This window comes from Ranitomeya imitator, chromosome 8, assembly GCF_032444005.1.
Source record: "Ranitomeya imitator isolate aRanImi1 chromosome 8, aRanImi1.pri, whole genome shotgun sequence".
Classification (NCBI taxonomy): domain Eukaryota; kingdom Metazoa; phylum Chordata; class Amphibia; order Anura; family Dendrobatidae; genus Ranitomeya; species Ranitomeya imitator.
Window position 1 is genome coordinate 164,449,301 of NC_091289.1, and position 15,493 is coordinate 164,464,793.

Below are 15,493 nucleotides of genomic sequence, written 5' to 3' on the forward strand. Positions count from 1 at the left end.
CAACATCATCTGCAGTGCTGACCTTCCAATGAAAAAATGAGCATCATTATGCATCCCTTTTGGCAGGCCTGGTCATTGAAGGACTAAATACTTAGAATTTTGGTAATCTTTGCACAAGTAAGGGTACCGTCACACAGTGGCACTTTGATCGCTAGGACGGCACGATCCGTGACGTTCCAGCGATATCGTTACAATCTCGCTGTGTCTGACACGCTACTGCGATCAGGGACCCCGTTGAGAATCGTGCGTCGTAGCAGATCGTCTGAAACTTTATTTCGTCGCTGGATCTCCCGCTGACATCGCTGAATCGGCGTGTGTGACGCCGATTCAGCGATGTCTTCACTGGTAACCAGGGTAAACATCGGGTTACTAAGTGCAGGGCCGCGCTTAGTAACCCGATGTTTACCCTGGTTACCAGCGTAAACGTAAAAAAACAAACACTACATACTTACCTTCAGCTGTCTGTCCCCGACGCTGTGCTTCTCTGCACTCCTCCTGCATCCTGTGTCAGCGCCGGCCAGCCAGAAAGCACAGCGGTGACGTCACCGCTCTGCTTTACGGCTGACCGGCGCTGACAGTGCAGAGGAAAGCAGAGCGCCGGAGGACAGACACTGGAATGTAAGTATGTAATGTTTTTTTTTTTACGTTTACGCTGGTAACCAGGGTAAACATCGGGTTACTAAGCGTGGCCCTGCGCTTAGTAACCTGATGTTTACCCTGGTTACCAGGGGACTTCGGGATCGTTGGTCGCTGGAGAGCTGTCTGTGTGACAGCTCTCCAGCGACCAAACAGCGACGCTGCAGCGATCGACATCGTTGTTGTATCGCTGCAGCGTCGTTTCAGTGAGACGGTACCTTAACTCTGCGTTTGGCTGCTGTAGCATTTTTTGCAATGGACGAGGATTTGGCTTTAACTGAGCCAATATTTACATTATAACTGTTATTATTTTGCCTATACTGTTCTTATTTATCCAATACTGTTTTATATTTTTCTATAGAGTGATATGTCCAGAAAATTGTCACAAAGTAAAAAGCATGCTCTGGGGCACAGATGTATATAGCAGTGTAAGTTGTCATATTTATAACAAAATATGTGAAATGAGTATTTAATAAAGCTGAACTATCATGATTTAATTGGATTCTTTTTCTCATATAATCAAAAAATTAGGATTCTTCAGTATGCCAAGCATCAATTTTTGAAGGATTATTTCCCCCTGAAATTGGAGGGCATGCAGTAATAGAGAGGAAACCTGGGCAGAAAATATACAATGCATCAACCAGGAACGGAATAACAACTAAATATTCTGGTGAAGCTTTATCTTCCTTTATAGTCAGGAGACCACTTAGCTCATTTATGGAAACATCGTCAGAAACTGCAGGTAACCATATACAATTCATTTTTATGTTTAGTGTAAAAAATGAGTTAGTAATGAAATAACCCCAGCTATGTTTAAAACAACTGTAATTTTTGCTATTTTTAATGGAGTTATACTGTTGATAATTTAACTTTTTAAAGAGAACTTGTCATCAGGATTATCCATGTTAAACTGAAAGTATGGCCATAATGGCACTGTTTTACTGATTTAACAGATATATTCAGTGTAGAAATCTGCAGCCTGGTGTTAGGTAAATCATCATTAGACGTTTCAGATTCCTTAACTTTTCTTGCATCGAGGCGTCACTATGGGTTGGGACTGTGGGTAGGGTCTTCTTCATAATTTAAACTTATTTTCCTCATTTAAATTTTGCGCTGACACTATCTTAGTACTTTGAAGACACAAAGGAGAATAGTAAAACCAAAAACACTCAGTTTGAAAAAATGTTGCAGTAATCCGCAAGTGCTAGTAAAAGATGTAAAAAACAGGGTATTTGGTTGATACGTTTTTTGCAAAAAATGTATACTAAGCTGCTCTACCAATCTTCACGGTATACCCTTATCAGAGCAGTCCTAACTAATGTATGCAATCCCTATCTGATGTATTTAAAAACCTGATCATCTGTATATAACCTGTGTGAACAGGGTTCAGAGAGGAAAAATCCATGTGTGCATACAGGGTAGAACAGCTTTTGTGCAGATAGCCCAAGAGGAGTGGTGGAACTCCCCAGTCTTGTAGGCACAAGAGAACAATTATGGAAACAGGAACACATGGGCTACTTGCACAGTGAACAAGTCTGTATGATCATGTTCACACACCACCAAGAAACCTGAAGACACAAAAGAGAATAGTAAAACCAAAAACACTCAGTTTGAAAAAATGTTGCAGTAATCCGCAAGTGCTAGTAAAAGATGTAAAAAACAGGGTATTTGGTTGATACGTTTTTTGCAAAAAATGTATACTAAGCTGCTCTACCAATCTTCACGGTATACCCTTATCAGAGCAGTCCTAACTAATGTATGCAATCCCTATCTGATGTATTTAAAAACCTGATCATCTGTATATAACCTGTGTGAACAGGGTTCAGAGAGGAAAAATCCATGTGTGCATACAGGGTAGAACAGCTTTTGTGCAGATAGCCCAAGAGGAGTGGTGGAACTCCCCAATCTTGTAGACACAAGAGAACAATTATGGAAACAGGAACACATGGGCTACTTGCACAGTGAACAAGTCTGTATGATCATGTTCACACACCACCAAGAAACCTGAAGACACAAAAGAGAATAGTAAAACCAAAAACACTCAGTTTGAAAAAATGTTGCAGTAATCCGCAAGTGCTAGTAAAAGATGTAAAAAACAGGGTATTTGGTTGATACGTTTTTTGCAAAAAATGTATACTAAGCTGCTCTACCAATCTTCACGGTATACCCTTATCAGAGCAGTCCTAACTAATGTATGCAATCCCTATCTGATGTATTTAAAAACCTGATCATCTGTATATAACCTGTGTGAACAGGGTTCAGAGAGGAAAAATCCATGTGTGCATACAGGGTAGAACAGCTTTTGTGCAGATAGCCCAAGAGGAGTGGTGGAACTCCCCAGTCTTGTAGACACAAGAGAACAATTATGGAAACAGGAACACATGGGCTACTTGCACAGTGAACAAGTCTGTATGATCATGTTCACACACCACCAAGAAACCTGAAGACACAAAAGAGAATAGTAAAACCAAAAACACTCAGTTTGAAAAAATGTTGCAGTAATCCGCAAGTGCTAGTAAAAGATGTAAAAAACAGGGTATTTGGTTGATACGTTTTTTGCAAAAAATGTATACTAAGCTGCTCTACCAATCTTCACGGTATACCCTTATCAGAGCAGTCCTAACTAATGTATGCAATCCCTATCTGATGTATTTAAAAACCTGATCATCTGTATATAACCTGTGTGAACAGGGTTCAGAGAGGAAAAATCCATGTGTGCATACAGGGTAGAACAGCTTTTGTGCAGATAGCCCATGTGTTCCTGTTTCCATAATTGTTCTCTTGTGTCTACAAGACTGGGGAGTTCCACCACTCCTCTTGGGCTATCTGCACAAAAGCTGTTCTACCCTGTATGCACACATGGATTTTTCCTCTCTGAACCCTGTTCACACAGGTTATATACAGATGATCAGGTTTTTAAATACATCAGATAGGGATTGCATACATTAGTTAGGACTGCTCTGATAAGGGTATACCGTGAAGATTGGTAGAGCAGCTTAGTATACATTTTTTGCAAAAAACGTATCAACCAAATACCCTGTTTTTTACATCTTTTACTAGCACTTGCGGATTACTGCAACATTTTTTCAAACTGAGTGTTTTTGGTTTTACTATTCTCTTTTGTGTCTTCAGGTTTCTTGGTGGTGTGTGAACATAATCATACAGACTTGTTCACTGTGCAAGTAGCCCATGTGTTCCTGTTTCCTATCTTAGTACTTTGTAAAGACTGCAAAGTGTCGAGATATGTGCTTCTGGGACTTCACCGAATATTTTTTTGTGGGGTGTGGGGACCCAATTAGGACTTCTGCTATGGGACCCCATGATTTCTACGTACGGCTCTGAACACATATAAGATGAACTGAAAATGAAATTTGAAAATGCATACTTTAATAGAAAAGATGGATCCAATTTTATAGGTATCTTTAGCAACAGTACTGTATGGTAGTATATATGAAAAAGATGTTTGTTTTTAAATAAATACCTAAAACTTATTTACTCAGTATTATTTCTTTATTTTAGAAAGCTCAACTTGCTCAATAACTGGACAGGACTTAAAAGAACTTCTCACAGAGTAAGTAATTGTTCAAGTACATTAATCTCCATTAATGAAGCATGGACTGCAAATCATGAAATTATGTATTGTTATAATTGATATAATTTAAATTATTAAAGATTGCCTTTTAATTACTTTTTAGATTAAACTGTCCATCTGGCTGTCTGAAGGAAAAAATAAAAGTATGGGGAACTGGGATCTATAAAGGGGTAAGAAATTAGATTAGTTACATGTAATATTTATTTTCTTTCAAATGTTTCCACCTCTTTGCAAAGATTAAACATATATATAGTAAGGCAGCGACTTTCACACCAGCATAATAATGAAGCAGTGACCCAGGTAAGTTCATCAAAAAAGTCTTTATTTGCCAACTTAGAAAATAAACTCAAAACTTTTCATCCAGTTCACAGCTGGAATGTCCATATGCAGTTTGGTGCCGTGGGTGCCTGCTCCACCATAGAAATGTCGGGTGCGATAATGACTTTGCCCAAGTATCTGGCACCTGCACCACCATATGAATCTTGGGTGCGTAACGGCTTTGCCAAGTCTCTGGCTCCAGTCTCTACTCAGCCTCATACAGCCAGGCACACAACACACACAGGACCTTCAGCTCTGCTCACATGAAACCAAAACTGACACAGCCAACCCTTGCTTGCAGGTTTAAATGTGAATCATGGCGATGGGCCACTTGCAAATCCCAGACTGGAGGGAAAGATCCTACTACCTTCTCACAGATCTTTCCAAAAATAAAAGCCCATATAAGGTTTTCTAAATCTGACTTGGTCAAATAACTTGACCCACTCCACACTTACTTTTATTTTGTGTTGTAATTTCAGTCATGATTGTGATTACAACACTCCCCAGTGGGTTCAGATTGTTTCAAAACTGTGAATTAACACATGTGGAATTATATACTTAACAAAAAAGTGTGAAACAACTGAAATTATGTCCTATATTCTAGGTTCTTCAAAGTAGCCACCTTTTGCTTTGATGACTGCTTTGCACACTCTTGGCATTCTCTTGATGAGCTTCAAGAGGTAGTCACCGGGAATGGTCTTCCAACAATCTTGAAGGAGTTCCCAGAGATGCTTAGCACTTGTTGGCCCTTTTGCCTTCACTCTGCGGTCCAGCTCACGCCAAACCATCTCGATTGGGTTCAGGTCTGGTGACTTTGGAGGCCAGGTCATCTGGCGTAGCACCCCATCACTCTCCTTCTTGGTCATATAGCCCTTACACAGCCTGGAGGTGTGTTTGGGGTCATTTTTTTGTTGAAAAATAAATGATGGTCCAACTAAACACAAACTGGATGGAATAGCATGCCGCTGCAAGATGCTGTGGTAGCCATGCTGGTTCAGTATGCCTTCAATTATGAATAAATCCCCAACAGTTTCACCAGCAAAGCACCACCACACCATCACACCTCCTCCTCCATGCTTCACGGTGGGAACCAGGCATGTAGAGTCCATCCGTTCACCTTTTCTGCTTCGCAGAAAGACACGGTAGTTGGAACCAAAGATGTCAAATTTGGACGCATCAGACCAAAGCACAGATTTCCATTGCTCTAATGTCCATTCCTTGTGTTCTTTAGCCCAAACAAGTCTCTTCTGCTTGTTGCCTGTCCTTAGCCGTGGTTTCCTAGCAGCTATGTTACCACGAAGGCCTGCTGCACAAAGTCTCCTCTTAACAGTTGTTGTAGAGATATGTCTGCTGCTAGAACTCATTAACCTGGTCTCTATTCTGAGCTGCTGTAAACCTGCGATTTCTGAGGCTGGTGACTCAGATAAACCTATCCTCAGAAGCAGAGGTGACTCTTGGTCTTCCTTTCCTGGGGCGGTCCTCATGAGAGCCAGTTTCTTTGTAGCGCTTGATGGTTTTTGCCACTGCACTTGGGGACACTTTCAAAGTTTTCCCAATTTTTCAGACTGACTGACCTTAATTTCTTAAAGTAATGATGACCACTCGTTTTTCTTTACTTAGCTGCTTTTTTTCTTGCCATAATACAAATTCTAACAGTCTATTCAGTAGGACTATTAGCTGTGTGTCCACCAGACTTCTGCACAACACATCTGATGGTCCCAACCCCATTTAGAAGGCAAGAAATCCCACTTATTAAACCTAACAGGGCACACCTGTGAAGTGAAAACCATTCCCGGTGACTACCTCTTGAAGCTCATCAAGAGAATGCCAAGAGTGTGCAAAGCAGTCATCAAAGCAAAAGGTGGCTACTTTGAAGAACCTAGAATATAAGACATAATTTCAGTTGTTTCACACTTTTTTATGTTAAGTATATATTTCCACATGTGTTAATTCATACTTTTGATGCCTTCAGTGTGAATGTACAATTTTCATAGCCATGAAAATACAGAAAAATCTTTAAATGAGAAGGTGTGTCCAAACTTTTGGTCTGTAATGTGTGTGTGTATATATATATATATATATAGATATATATATATATATACAGTTATATGAAAAAGTTTGGGCACCCCTATTAATCTTAAGCTTAATGTTTTATAAAAATTGTTTTTTTTGTAACAGCTATTTCAGTTTCATATATCTAATAACTGTTGGACACAGTAATGTTTCTGCCTTGAAATGAGGTTTATTGTACTAACAGAAAATGTGCAATCTGCATTCAAACAAAATTTGACAGGTGCATAAGTATGGGCACCCCACCAGAAAAGTGACATTAATATTTAGTAGATCCTCCTTTTGCAAAAATAACAGCCTCTAGTCGCTTCCTGTAGCTTTTAATGAGTTCCTGGATCCTGGATGAAGGTATTTTTGACCATTCCTCTTTACAAAACAATTCCAGTTCAGTTAAGTTTGATGGTCGCCGAGCATGGACAGCCCTCTTCAAATGATCCCACAGATGTTCAATGATATTCAGGTCTGGGGACTGGGATGGCCATTCCAGAACAGTGTAATTGCTCCTCTGCATGAATGTCTGAGTAGATTTGGAGCGGTGTTTTGGATCATTGTCTTGCTGAAAGATCCATCCCCTGCGTAACTTCAACTTTGTCACAGATTCATGAATATTATTGTCAAGAATCTGCTGATACTGAGAGGAATCCATGCGTCCCCCAATTTTAACAAGATTCCCGGTGCTGGCATTGGCCACACAGCCCCAAAGCATGATGGAACCTCCACCAAATTTTACTGTGGGTAGCAAGTGTTTTTCTTGGAATGCTGTGTTTTTTGGCCACCATGCATAACGCCTTTTTGTATGACCAAACAACTCAATCTTGGTTTCATCAGTCCACAGGACCTTCTTCCAAAAAGAAATTGGCTTCTCCAAATGTGCTTTTGCATACCTCAACCAACTCTGTTTGTGGCGTGCTTGCAGAAACGGCTTCTTTCGCATCACTCTCCCATACAGCTTCTCCTTGTGCAAAGTGCGTTGTAAAGTTGACCGATGCACAGTGACACCATCTGCAGCAAGTTGATGCTGCAGCTCTCTGGAGGTGGTCTGAGGATAGTCCTTGACTGATCTCACCATTCTTCTTCTCTGCCTCTCTGATGTTTTTCTTGGCCTGCCACTTCTGACCTTAACAAGAACTGTACATGTGTTCTTCCATTTCCTTACTATGTTCCTCATAGTGGAAATTGACGGGTTAAATCTCTGAGACAGCTTTTTGTATCCTTCCCCGGAACAACTATGTTGAATAATCTTTGTTTTCAGATCATTAGACAGTTGTTTTGAGGAGCCCATGATGCCACTCTTCAGAGAAGATTCAAACAGGAGAACAACTTGCAAGTGGCCACTTTAAGTAGCTTTTCTCATGATTGTATACACCTGGCTATGAAGTTCAAAGCTCAATGAGGTTAGAAAACCAAAAAAAGTACTTTAGTAAGTCAGCAAAAAGTAGGTAGGAGTATTTAAAACAAGAAAATGATAAGGGTGCCCATACTTATGCGCCTGTCAAATTTTGTTTGAATGCAGATTGCACATTTTCTGTTAGTGCAATAAACCTTATTTCAAGGCAGAAACATTACTGTGTCCAACAGTTATTAGATATATGAAACTGGAATAGCTGTTGCAAAAAACAATTTTTATAAAACATTAAGCTTAAGATTAATAGGGGTGCCCAAACTTTTTCATATAACTGTGTATATATATATATATATATATATATATATATATATATATATATATATATATACAGTGTATATATATATATATATATAATGTACAATTTCTTTTCAATAAATTAGAATATCATCAAAAAGTTCTTCAATACAAAAAGTGAAACTCATGTATTATATAGAGTGGTCTATTGCAAGTGTTTATACTATGTTCCCAATTATTATGCACAAAGAGTTTAGGAGTGATAAGGTTAGAATTTTTTCTTTTGTCATTTAAACTCATTGATGTGATGTGTGTCAGGGCTCTTTATATCACTGAAAGCAATTGCAGATACCTGTGCAAATTAGTTTGGCAGGCGTGTCTAAATAAAGGCAAGACTACTTAAGAAGGCTGTTCCACATTATTAAGCAGTCTACATTTTTGGCCAAAAATGGGAAAGAAAAATGATGTGTCGGCTGCTGAGAAGCAACAAATTGTGGAGTATTTAGATCAAGGCATGACTACAATCAACATTGCCAAGACACTTCATTGTGATCATCGCACAAGAAGTATGTAGCTGATTCCTAGCAAACACGTGTGCGTGCTGATAAGGAAAAATTGAGGACTCTTTCCAACAGGCAATTGCGTAAGGTTAAAAGAGCAGCTGCAAAATTGCTTTGTCATAGCAGCAGACAAGTTTTTGAAGCTGCTGGTGCCTCCAACGTCCCCAGAACAACAAGATGCAGGGTCCTTCAGAGGTTTGCAGCTGTGCGTAAGCCATCCTGTCATCCACCTCTATCCACTGCACCCAAGCAGAAACGGCTCCTGTGGGCCAAACAATACATGAAGACTGACTTCCAAACTGTTTTGTTCACCGATGAGTGCCGTGCAATGCTCGATGGTCCAGATGGATGGAGTGGAGGATGGCTGGTTGATGGACACCCCATGAAAACACGGCTAAGGCGCCAACAAGGAGGAGGTGGAGTAATGTTTTGGGCTGGAATCATGGGGAGGGAGATTGTCGGCCCCTTTATGATCCCTGAAGGGGTAAAGATGAACTCCATAATCTATGTGGAGTTTCTAAAACAACACTTCCTGCCATGGTTAAAGAGGAAGAACCGTGCTTTCCGCAGCAAGATCATTTTCATGCATGATAATGCACCGTCTCATGCTGCAAAAAACACATCTGCATCTCTGCAGCATACAAAGAAGAAAAGCGGGCACTCACCATCCAGATAAAATCTAAACTTTATTCTGACAAAATGTCAAATGCAGGACAGGCAGGAAAAAACGGGCTTCCAAAGACGACGGCCGTTTCGCGCAGTTGCGCTTCCACGTGTCTTGACCCGTGGAAGCGCAACTGCGCAAAACGGCCGTCGTCTTTGGCATGCAGCGGTGACTTGGACTTAATTCAGCGTGATCACTCGATATCCTATTTTGCTTCTTGGTATCTGAGTCTTTTTCATTAGGTGATAGCACCAGCTGGTAGTGCGTCTCTTTTTTCTGTTTTTGGACATCTGCATCTCTGGCTGCTATGGACATAAAAGAGACAAACTTATGGTGTGGCCACCATCTTCCCCTGACCTCAACCTCATTGAGAACCTATGGAGCATCATCAAAAGAAGGAGTGTCTATGATGGCGGGAGGCAGTTAACATCTAAGCAACAGCTCTGAGAGGGTATTCTGTCCACATGCAAAACAATTGAAGCAGAAACCATCCAAAAACTGACAAATTCAATGGACGAGAGAGTTCAGAAGCTTCTTTCGAACAAGGGGTCCTATGTGCAAATGTAACATCACCTAGAATAAAGTTTTCACTTGAAAACTGTTTGATATCATTTTGTAATAAGCTGATAATGCTTATAACTTCACAATTGACCATTTTTTTGTTCAAAATTAAATAAAAAAAGGTTGAACACTCTGCTGTGCATAATAATTTGGAACATGCATTTTGAGTGTTTATTTTTTTTTTTTTAAATATACTGTTTTCATAGACAGTTTGTTCCAAAACATTGCAATTATACTAGAATAGTAAATGGCTGGAAAATAGCAATGACTGTAATTCAGATAGGTAATTTAGAGAAAATATGAGGAAATATTATTTGCATAATAATTTGGAGCACAGTGTATTTCTGTTAATGTTGATGATTATGGCTTACAGCCAATGAAACCCAAAAGTCATTATCTCAGTAAATTAGAATAATTAACAAAAAAAACACCTGCAAAGGCTTCCTAAGTGTTTAAAAAGGTCCCTTAGTCTGTTTCAGTAAGCTTCACAATCATGAGGAAGATTGTTGACTTGACAGATGTCCCGAAGGCAGTAATTGACACATTCCACAAGGAGGGTAAGCCACAAAAGGTCATTGCAAAAGAAGCTGGCTGCTCACAGCACAGAGTGCTGTATCCAAGCATATTAATGGAAAGTTGAGTGGAAGGAAAAAGTGTGATAGAAAAAGGTGCAGAAGCAGCCAGGATAACTGCAGCCTTGAAAGTATAGTTAAAAAAGGTAATTCAAAAATGTTTGGGAAATTCACAAGGAGTGGACTGCTGCTGGAGTCATTCCTTCAAGAGCCACCACACACAAACGTATCCAGGACATGGGCTACAAGTGTCGCATTCCTTGTGTCAAGCTACTCATGACCAATAAACAACACCAGAAGCGTCTTACCTATTTTTTTCAGTTGAAATTAAATTTTGCATTTAATTTGGAAATCAAGGTCCCAGAGTCTGGAAGAAGAGTGGAGAGGCACACAATCCAAACTGCTTGAGGTCTAGTGTGAAGTTTCCAAAATCAGTGATGGTTTGGGGAACCATGTCATCTGCTGGTGTAGTTCCACTGTGTTTTATCAATACCAAAGTCAGTGCAGCCAGCTTCCAGGAAATTTTAGATCACTTCATGCTTCCATCTGCCAACAAGCTTTTTGGGGATGGACATTTCACTCTCCAGCAGGACTTGGCACCCGTCCACACTAGGTAGGTATAGCGATGTTGGGATTAAAACATAACTTTTAATATATAAGTAAAGGATTAATAATATTTTTTATAATAATAATTTTTATTTATATAGCGCCAACATATTCCACAGCACTTTACAATTAAGTGGGGACATGTACAGACAAATTCAATACAAGTTAAGACAATTTAAACAGTGACATTAGGAGTGAGGTCCCTGCTCGCAAGCTTACAATCTACAAGCAAATGGGGGGACACAATAGGTAAAAAGTGCTTGTTATTTCAGGTCTGGCAATTATAATAAATAGGGATTTTCATATAAAGCTGCATGATCCGGTCATCAGCCTTTGTGTTTAAGTGCAATAGTCAAGTATCAAGTGCAATTATCATGTGCATGGAGCGTGTGGAGACAGATGAATAGTAGGGTGCAGATTCATAATATTTGGAAGGAGGGAACAGGGCAAAGTTAGTTTACTGAGTAGTTGATGTGGTAGGCTTGTTTGAAGAGATGGGTTTTTAAAGCACGCTTGAATAGGTCGGGGCTAGGTATCAGTCTGATCGTCTGGGGAAGTGCATTCCAGAGAGCTGGCACAGCACGAGAGAAGTCTTGGAGACGGAGGTGCGAGGTTCGGATTATGGGGGATGTTAGTCTTAGGTCATTTGTAGAATGGAGGGCATGTGTAGGGCAATAGACAGAGATGAGAGAGGAGATATAAGGCAGTGCAGAACTGTGGAGAGCTTTGTGGGTGACAGAGATGAGTTTATACTGGACCCTGTAGCGAATGGGTAGCCAGTGTAATGACTGGCACAAGATGGAGGCATCAGTGAAGCGGCTGGACAGAAATATGACCCTGGCTGCCGCATTGAAGATGAATTGGAGAGGAGAAAGTTTGGTAAGAGGGAGACCGATCAGAAAAGAGTTGCAGTAGTCCAGACGAGAATGATTAAGAGCGACAGTAAGGGTACCGTCACACAGTGAAATTTTGATCGCTACGACGGCACGATTCGTGACGTTCGAGCGATATATCTGTGACGTTCGAGCGATATCGCAATGTCTGACACGCTCCTGCGATCAGGGACCCCGCTGAGAATCGTACGTCGTAGCAGATCGTTTGAAACTTTCTTTCGTCGTCTAGTGTCCCGCTGTGGCGGCATGATTGCATGGTGTAACATATATCGTATACGATGTGCGCATAGTAACCAACGGCTTCTACATCGCACATACGTCATGAAATTATCGCTCCAGCGTCGTAGATTGCAAAGTGTGACAGCAGTCTACGACGCTGGAGCGATATTGTTACGACGCTGGAGCGTCACGGATCGTACCGTCGTAGCGATGAAAATTGCACTGTGTGACGGTACCCTAAGAGTCTTAGCAGTTTCAAAGGTGAGAAAAGGTCGGATTCTGGAGATATTTTTAAGATGCAGGTGACAAGAGCGAGTGAGTGATCGGATATAAGGAGTAAAGGAAAGTTCGGTGTCAAATATGACCCCAAGACAACGGGCATGCTGCTTGGGAGTTATGGTTGAACCCTCCAGGGTAATTTTAATGTTGGGTAGAGTGAGGTTAGTAGAAGAGAGAAACACAAGAAGTTCCGTTTTGGAGAGATTTAGTTTCAGATAGAGGGAGGACATGATGTTAGAGACAGCAGACAGACAATCATTGGTATTTTTAATTAGGGTAGGGGTGATGTCAGGGGAAGAAGTGTATAATTGGGTGTCATCAGCATAGAGATGATCCTGGAACCCAAATCTGCTGATTGTTTGTCCAATAGGGCCGTGTATAGAGAGAAGAGGAGGGGGCCTAGGACTGAGCCCTGCGGAACCCTGATAGTAAGGGGACGAGGAGAGGAAGAGGAGCCGGCAAAAGATACAGTAAAGGAGCAGTCAGAGAGGTAGGAGGAGAACCAGGAGAGGGCTGTGTCTTTGAGTCCTATGAAGCGGAGCATAGTGAGAAGGAGCTGGTGATCCACAATGTCAAATGTGGCAGAGAGATCCAGGAGAATGAGCAGAGAGCAATGACCTTTGGATTTAGCTGTTATTAGATCATTAGAGACTTTAGTGAGGGCAGTTTCAGTGGAGTGTAAAGAGCGGAAACCAGATTGTAAGGGGTCGAGAAGAGAGTTTTCCGAGATATAGCGGATTAGACGTGAGTGGACCAAGCGTTCCAGGAGTTTAGAGATGAAGAAAAGGTTAGAGACAGGTCTGTAGTTAGCAGTGCAGTTCTGGTCCAGGGATGGCTTTTTAAGTAAAGGCAGGCTAGGACTGGCCCACTGGAGAACCGGAGGATTCTCTGGTTGGCCCAGACACTGACTCCTGCTGGCTTACTGGCCAGCAGCTGCCTAGGGCCCCCACTGCTCCAGGGGCCCCTTGCCAGTGGCTATAGGGCCCCTGAGTCAAGGGGGCCTGCCCTGTGCCCGTAGCTGCAGCTGGAGGCAGGATCCTCTCCCTGCTGCTAAAGCAAAATGAATATTCACACTTCCCCATGCCCCATTGGGCGTGGAGAGGCGTAAATACCATTTCTCTTCAATAGCGGGCAGCGTTAGCCGCAGGGTGCAGATAACACTGCCGTATGTAAAGCCGCACCACACACACACACTCACAAAGTACCGCACACACACACACACACAGCACCACACCGCACACATACACACACGCAGGCATACAGACTCACATAGCAGCTCACCTCCCGGCATCGTGCTTCCTGTCTAAGACAGCCCAGCTGGATGACGTCATCATCCAGCGTGCTGCTGTCTCAGTCAGAAAGCTTACAGGAATCCAGCGAGGAAGAGGCTGCTGGGATGAGCCTCTGCTGTGGGGAGGTGAGCTGTGGTGTGTGTGTGAGTGTGTGTGCGTGTGTGTGAGTGTGAGAGTGTGTGAGAGTGTGTGTGTGTGTGTGTGTGATGAGCTGCTGCTGCGGGGAGGTGAGCTGTGGTGTGTGTGAGTGTGAGAGTGTGTGTGTGATGAGCTGCTGCGGGGAGGTGAGCTGTCGTGTGTGTGAGTGTGAGAGTGTGTGTGTGAGAGTGTGTGTGTGATGAGCTGCTGCTGCGGTGAGCTGTGTGTGTGTGTGGTGAAGGACAATGATATTGGTGGGGGGAAACAATGATGGAGGTGATGGACAATGATGGTGGTGGGGGGAGACAATGATGGAGGTGATGGGCAATGATGGTGGTGGTGGGGAGGCAATGATGGAGGTGATGGGCAATGATGGTGATGGGAGAGGCAATGATGGAGGTGATGGGCAATGATGGAGGTGGGGGGAAGACAATGATGGAGGTGATGGGCAATGATGGTGGTGGTGGGGAGGCAATGATGGAGGTGATGGGCAATGATGGTGATGGGAGAGGCAATGATGGAGGTGATGGGCAATGATGATGGTGGAAAAGACAATGATGGAGGTGATGGGCAATGATGATGGCGGGGGAGACAATGATGGAGGTGGGAGGAAGACTGATGGAGGTGATGGGCAATGATGGTGGTGGTGGGGAGGCAATGATGGAGGTGATGGGCAATGATGGTGGTGGGGGAAGACAATGATGGAGGTGATGGGCAATGATGATGGTGGGGGAGACAATGATGGATGTGGGGGGAAGACAATGATGGAGGTGATGGGCAATGATGGTGGTGGTGGGGAGGCAATGATGGAGATGATGGGCAATGATGGTGGTGGGAGAGGCAATGATGGAGGTGATGGGCAATGATGATGGTGGGGAAGACAATGATGGAGGTGATGGGCAATGATGATGGCGGGGGAGACAATGATGGAGGTGGGGGGAAGACAATGATGGAGGTGATGGGCAATGATGGTGGTGGTGGGGAGGCAATGATGGAGGTGATGGGCAATAATGGTGGTGGTGGGGAGGCAATGATGGAGGTGATGGGCAATGATGGTGGTGGGGAGGCAATGATGTAGGTGATGGGCAATGGTGGTGATGGGAGGCAGTGATGGAGGTGATGAAATTGGCAATGATGGTGGTGGGTGAGGCAATGATGGATGTGATGGGCAATGATGGTGGTGGGGAGGCAATGATGGAGGTGGTGGGCAATGGTGGTGGTGGGAGGCAGTGATGGAGGTGATGAAATGGGCAATGATGGTGGTGGGGGAGGCAGTGATGGAGGTGATGGGCAATGATGGTGGTGGGGGAGGCAATGATGGAGGTGATGGGCAATGATGATGGTGGGGAGACAATGATGGAGATGATGAGCAATGATGATGGTGAGGGGAGACAATGATGGAGGTGGGGGAAGACAATGATGGAGGTGATGGGCAATGATGGTGGTGGTGGGGA

General features: G+C 42.7%; 1 protein-coding gene across 1 annotated transcript in view; it reads left to right on the forward strand.

The window, feature by feature from the left end:
• The window catches only part of LOC138648212 (uncharacterized), a 100,594-nt gene that overhangs the window by 45,995 nt on the left and 39,106 nt on the right, over window positions 1–15,493 (forward strand). Inside the window, exons 11-14 of the mRNA XM_069737735.1 lie at window positions 998–1,064; window positions 1,168–1,378; window positions 4,156–4,207; window positions 4,332–4,398. Coding sequence (XP_069593836.1) covers window positions 998–1,064; window positions 1,168–1,378; window positions 4,156–4,207; window positions 4,332–4,398 — 397 coding nt within the window. The remainder of the gene's footprint in view (window positions 1–997; window positions 1,065–1,167; window positions 1,379–4,155; window positions 4,208–4,331; window positions 4,399–15,493) is intronic.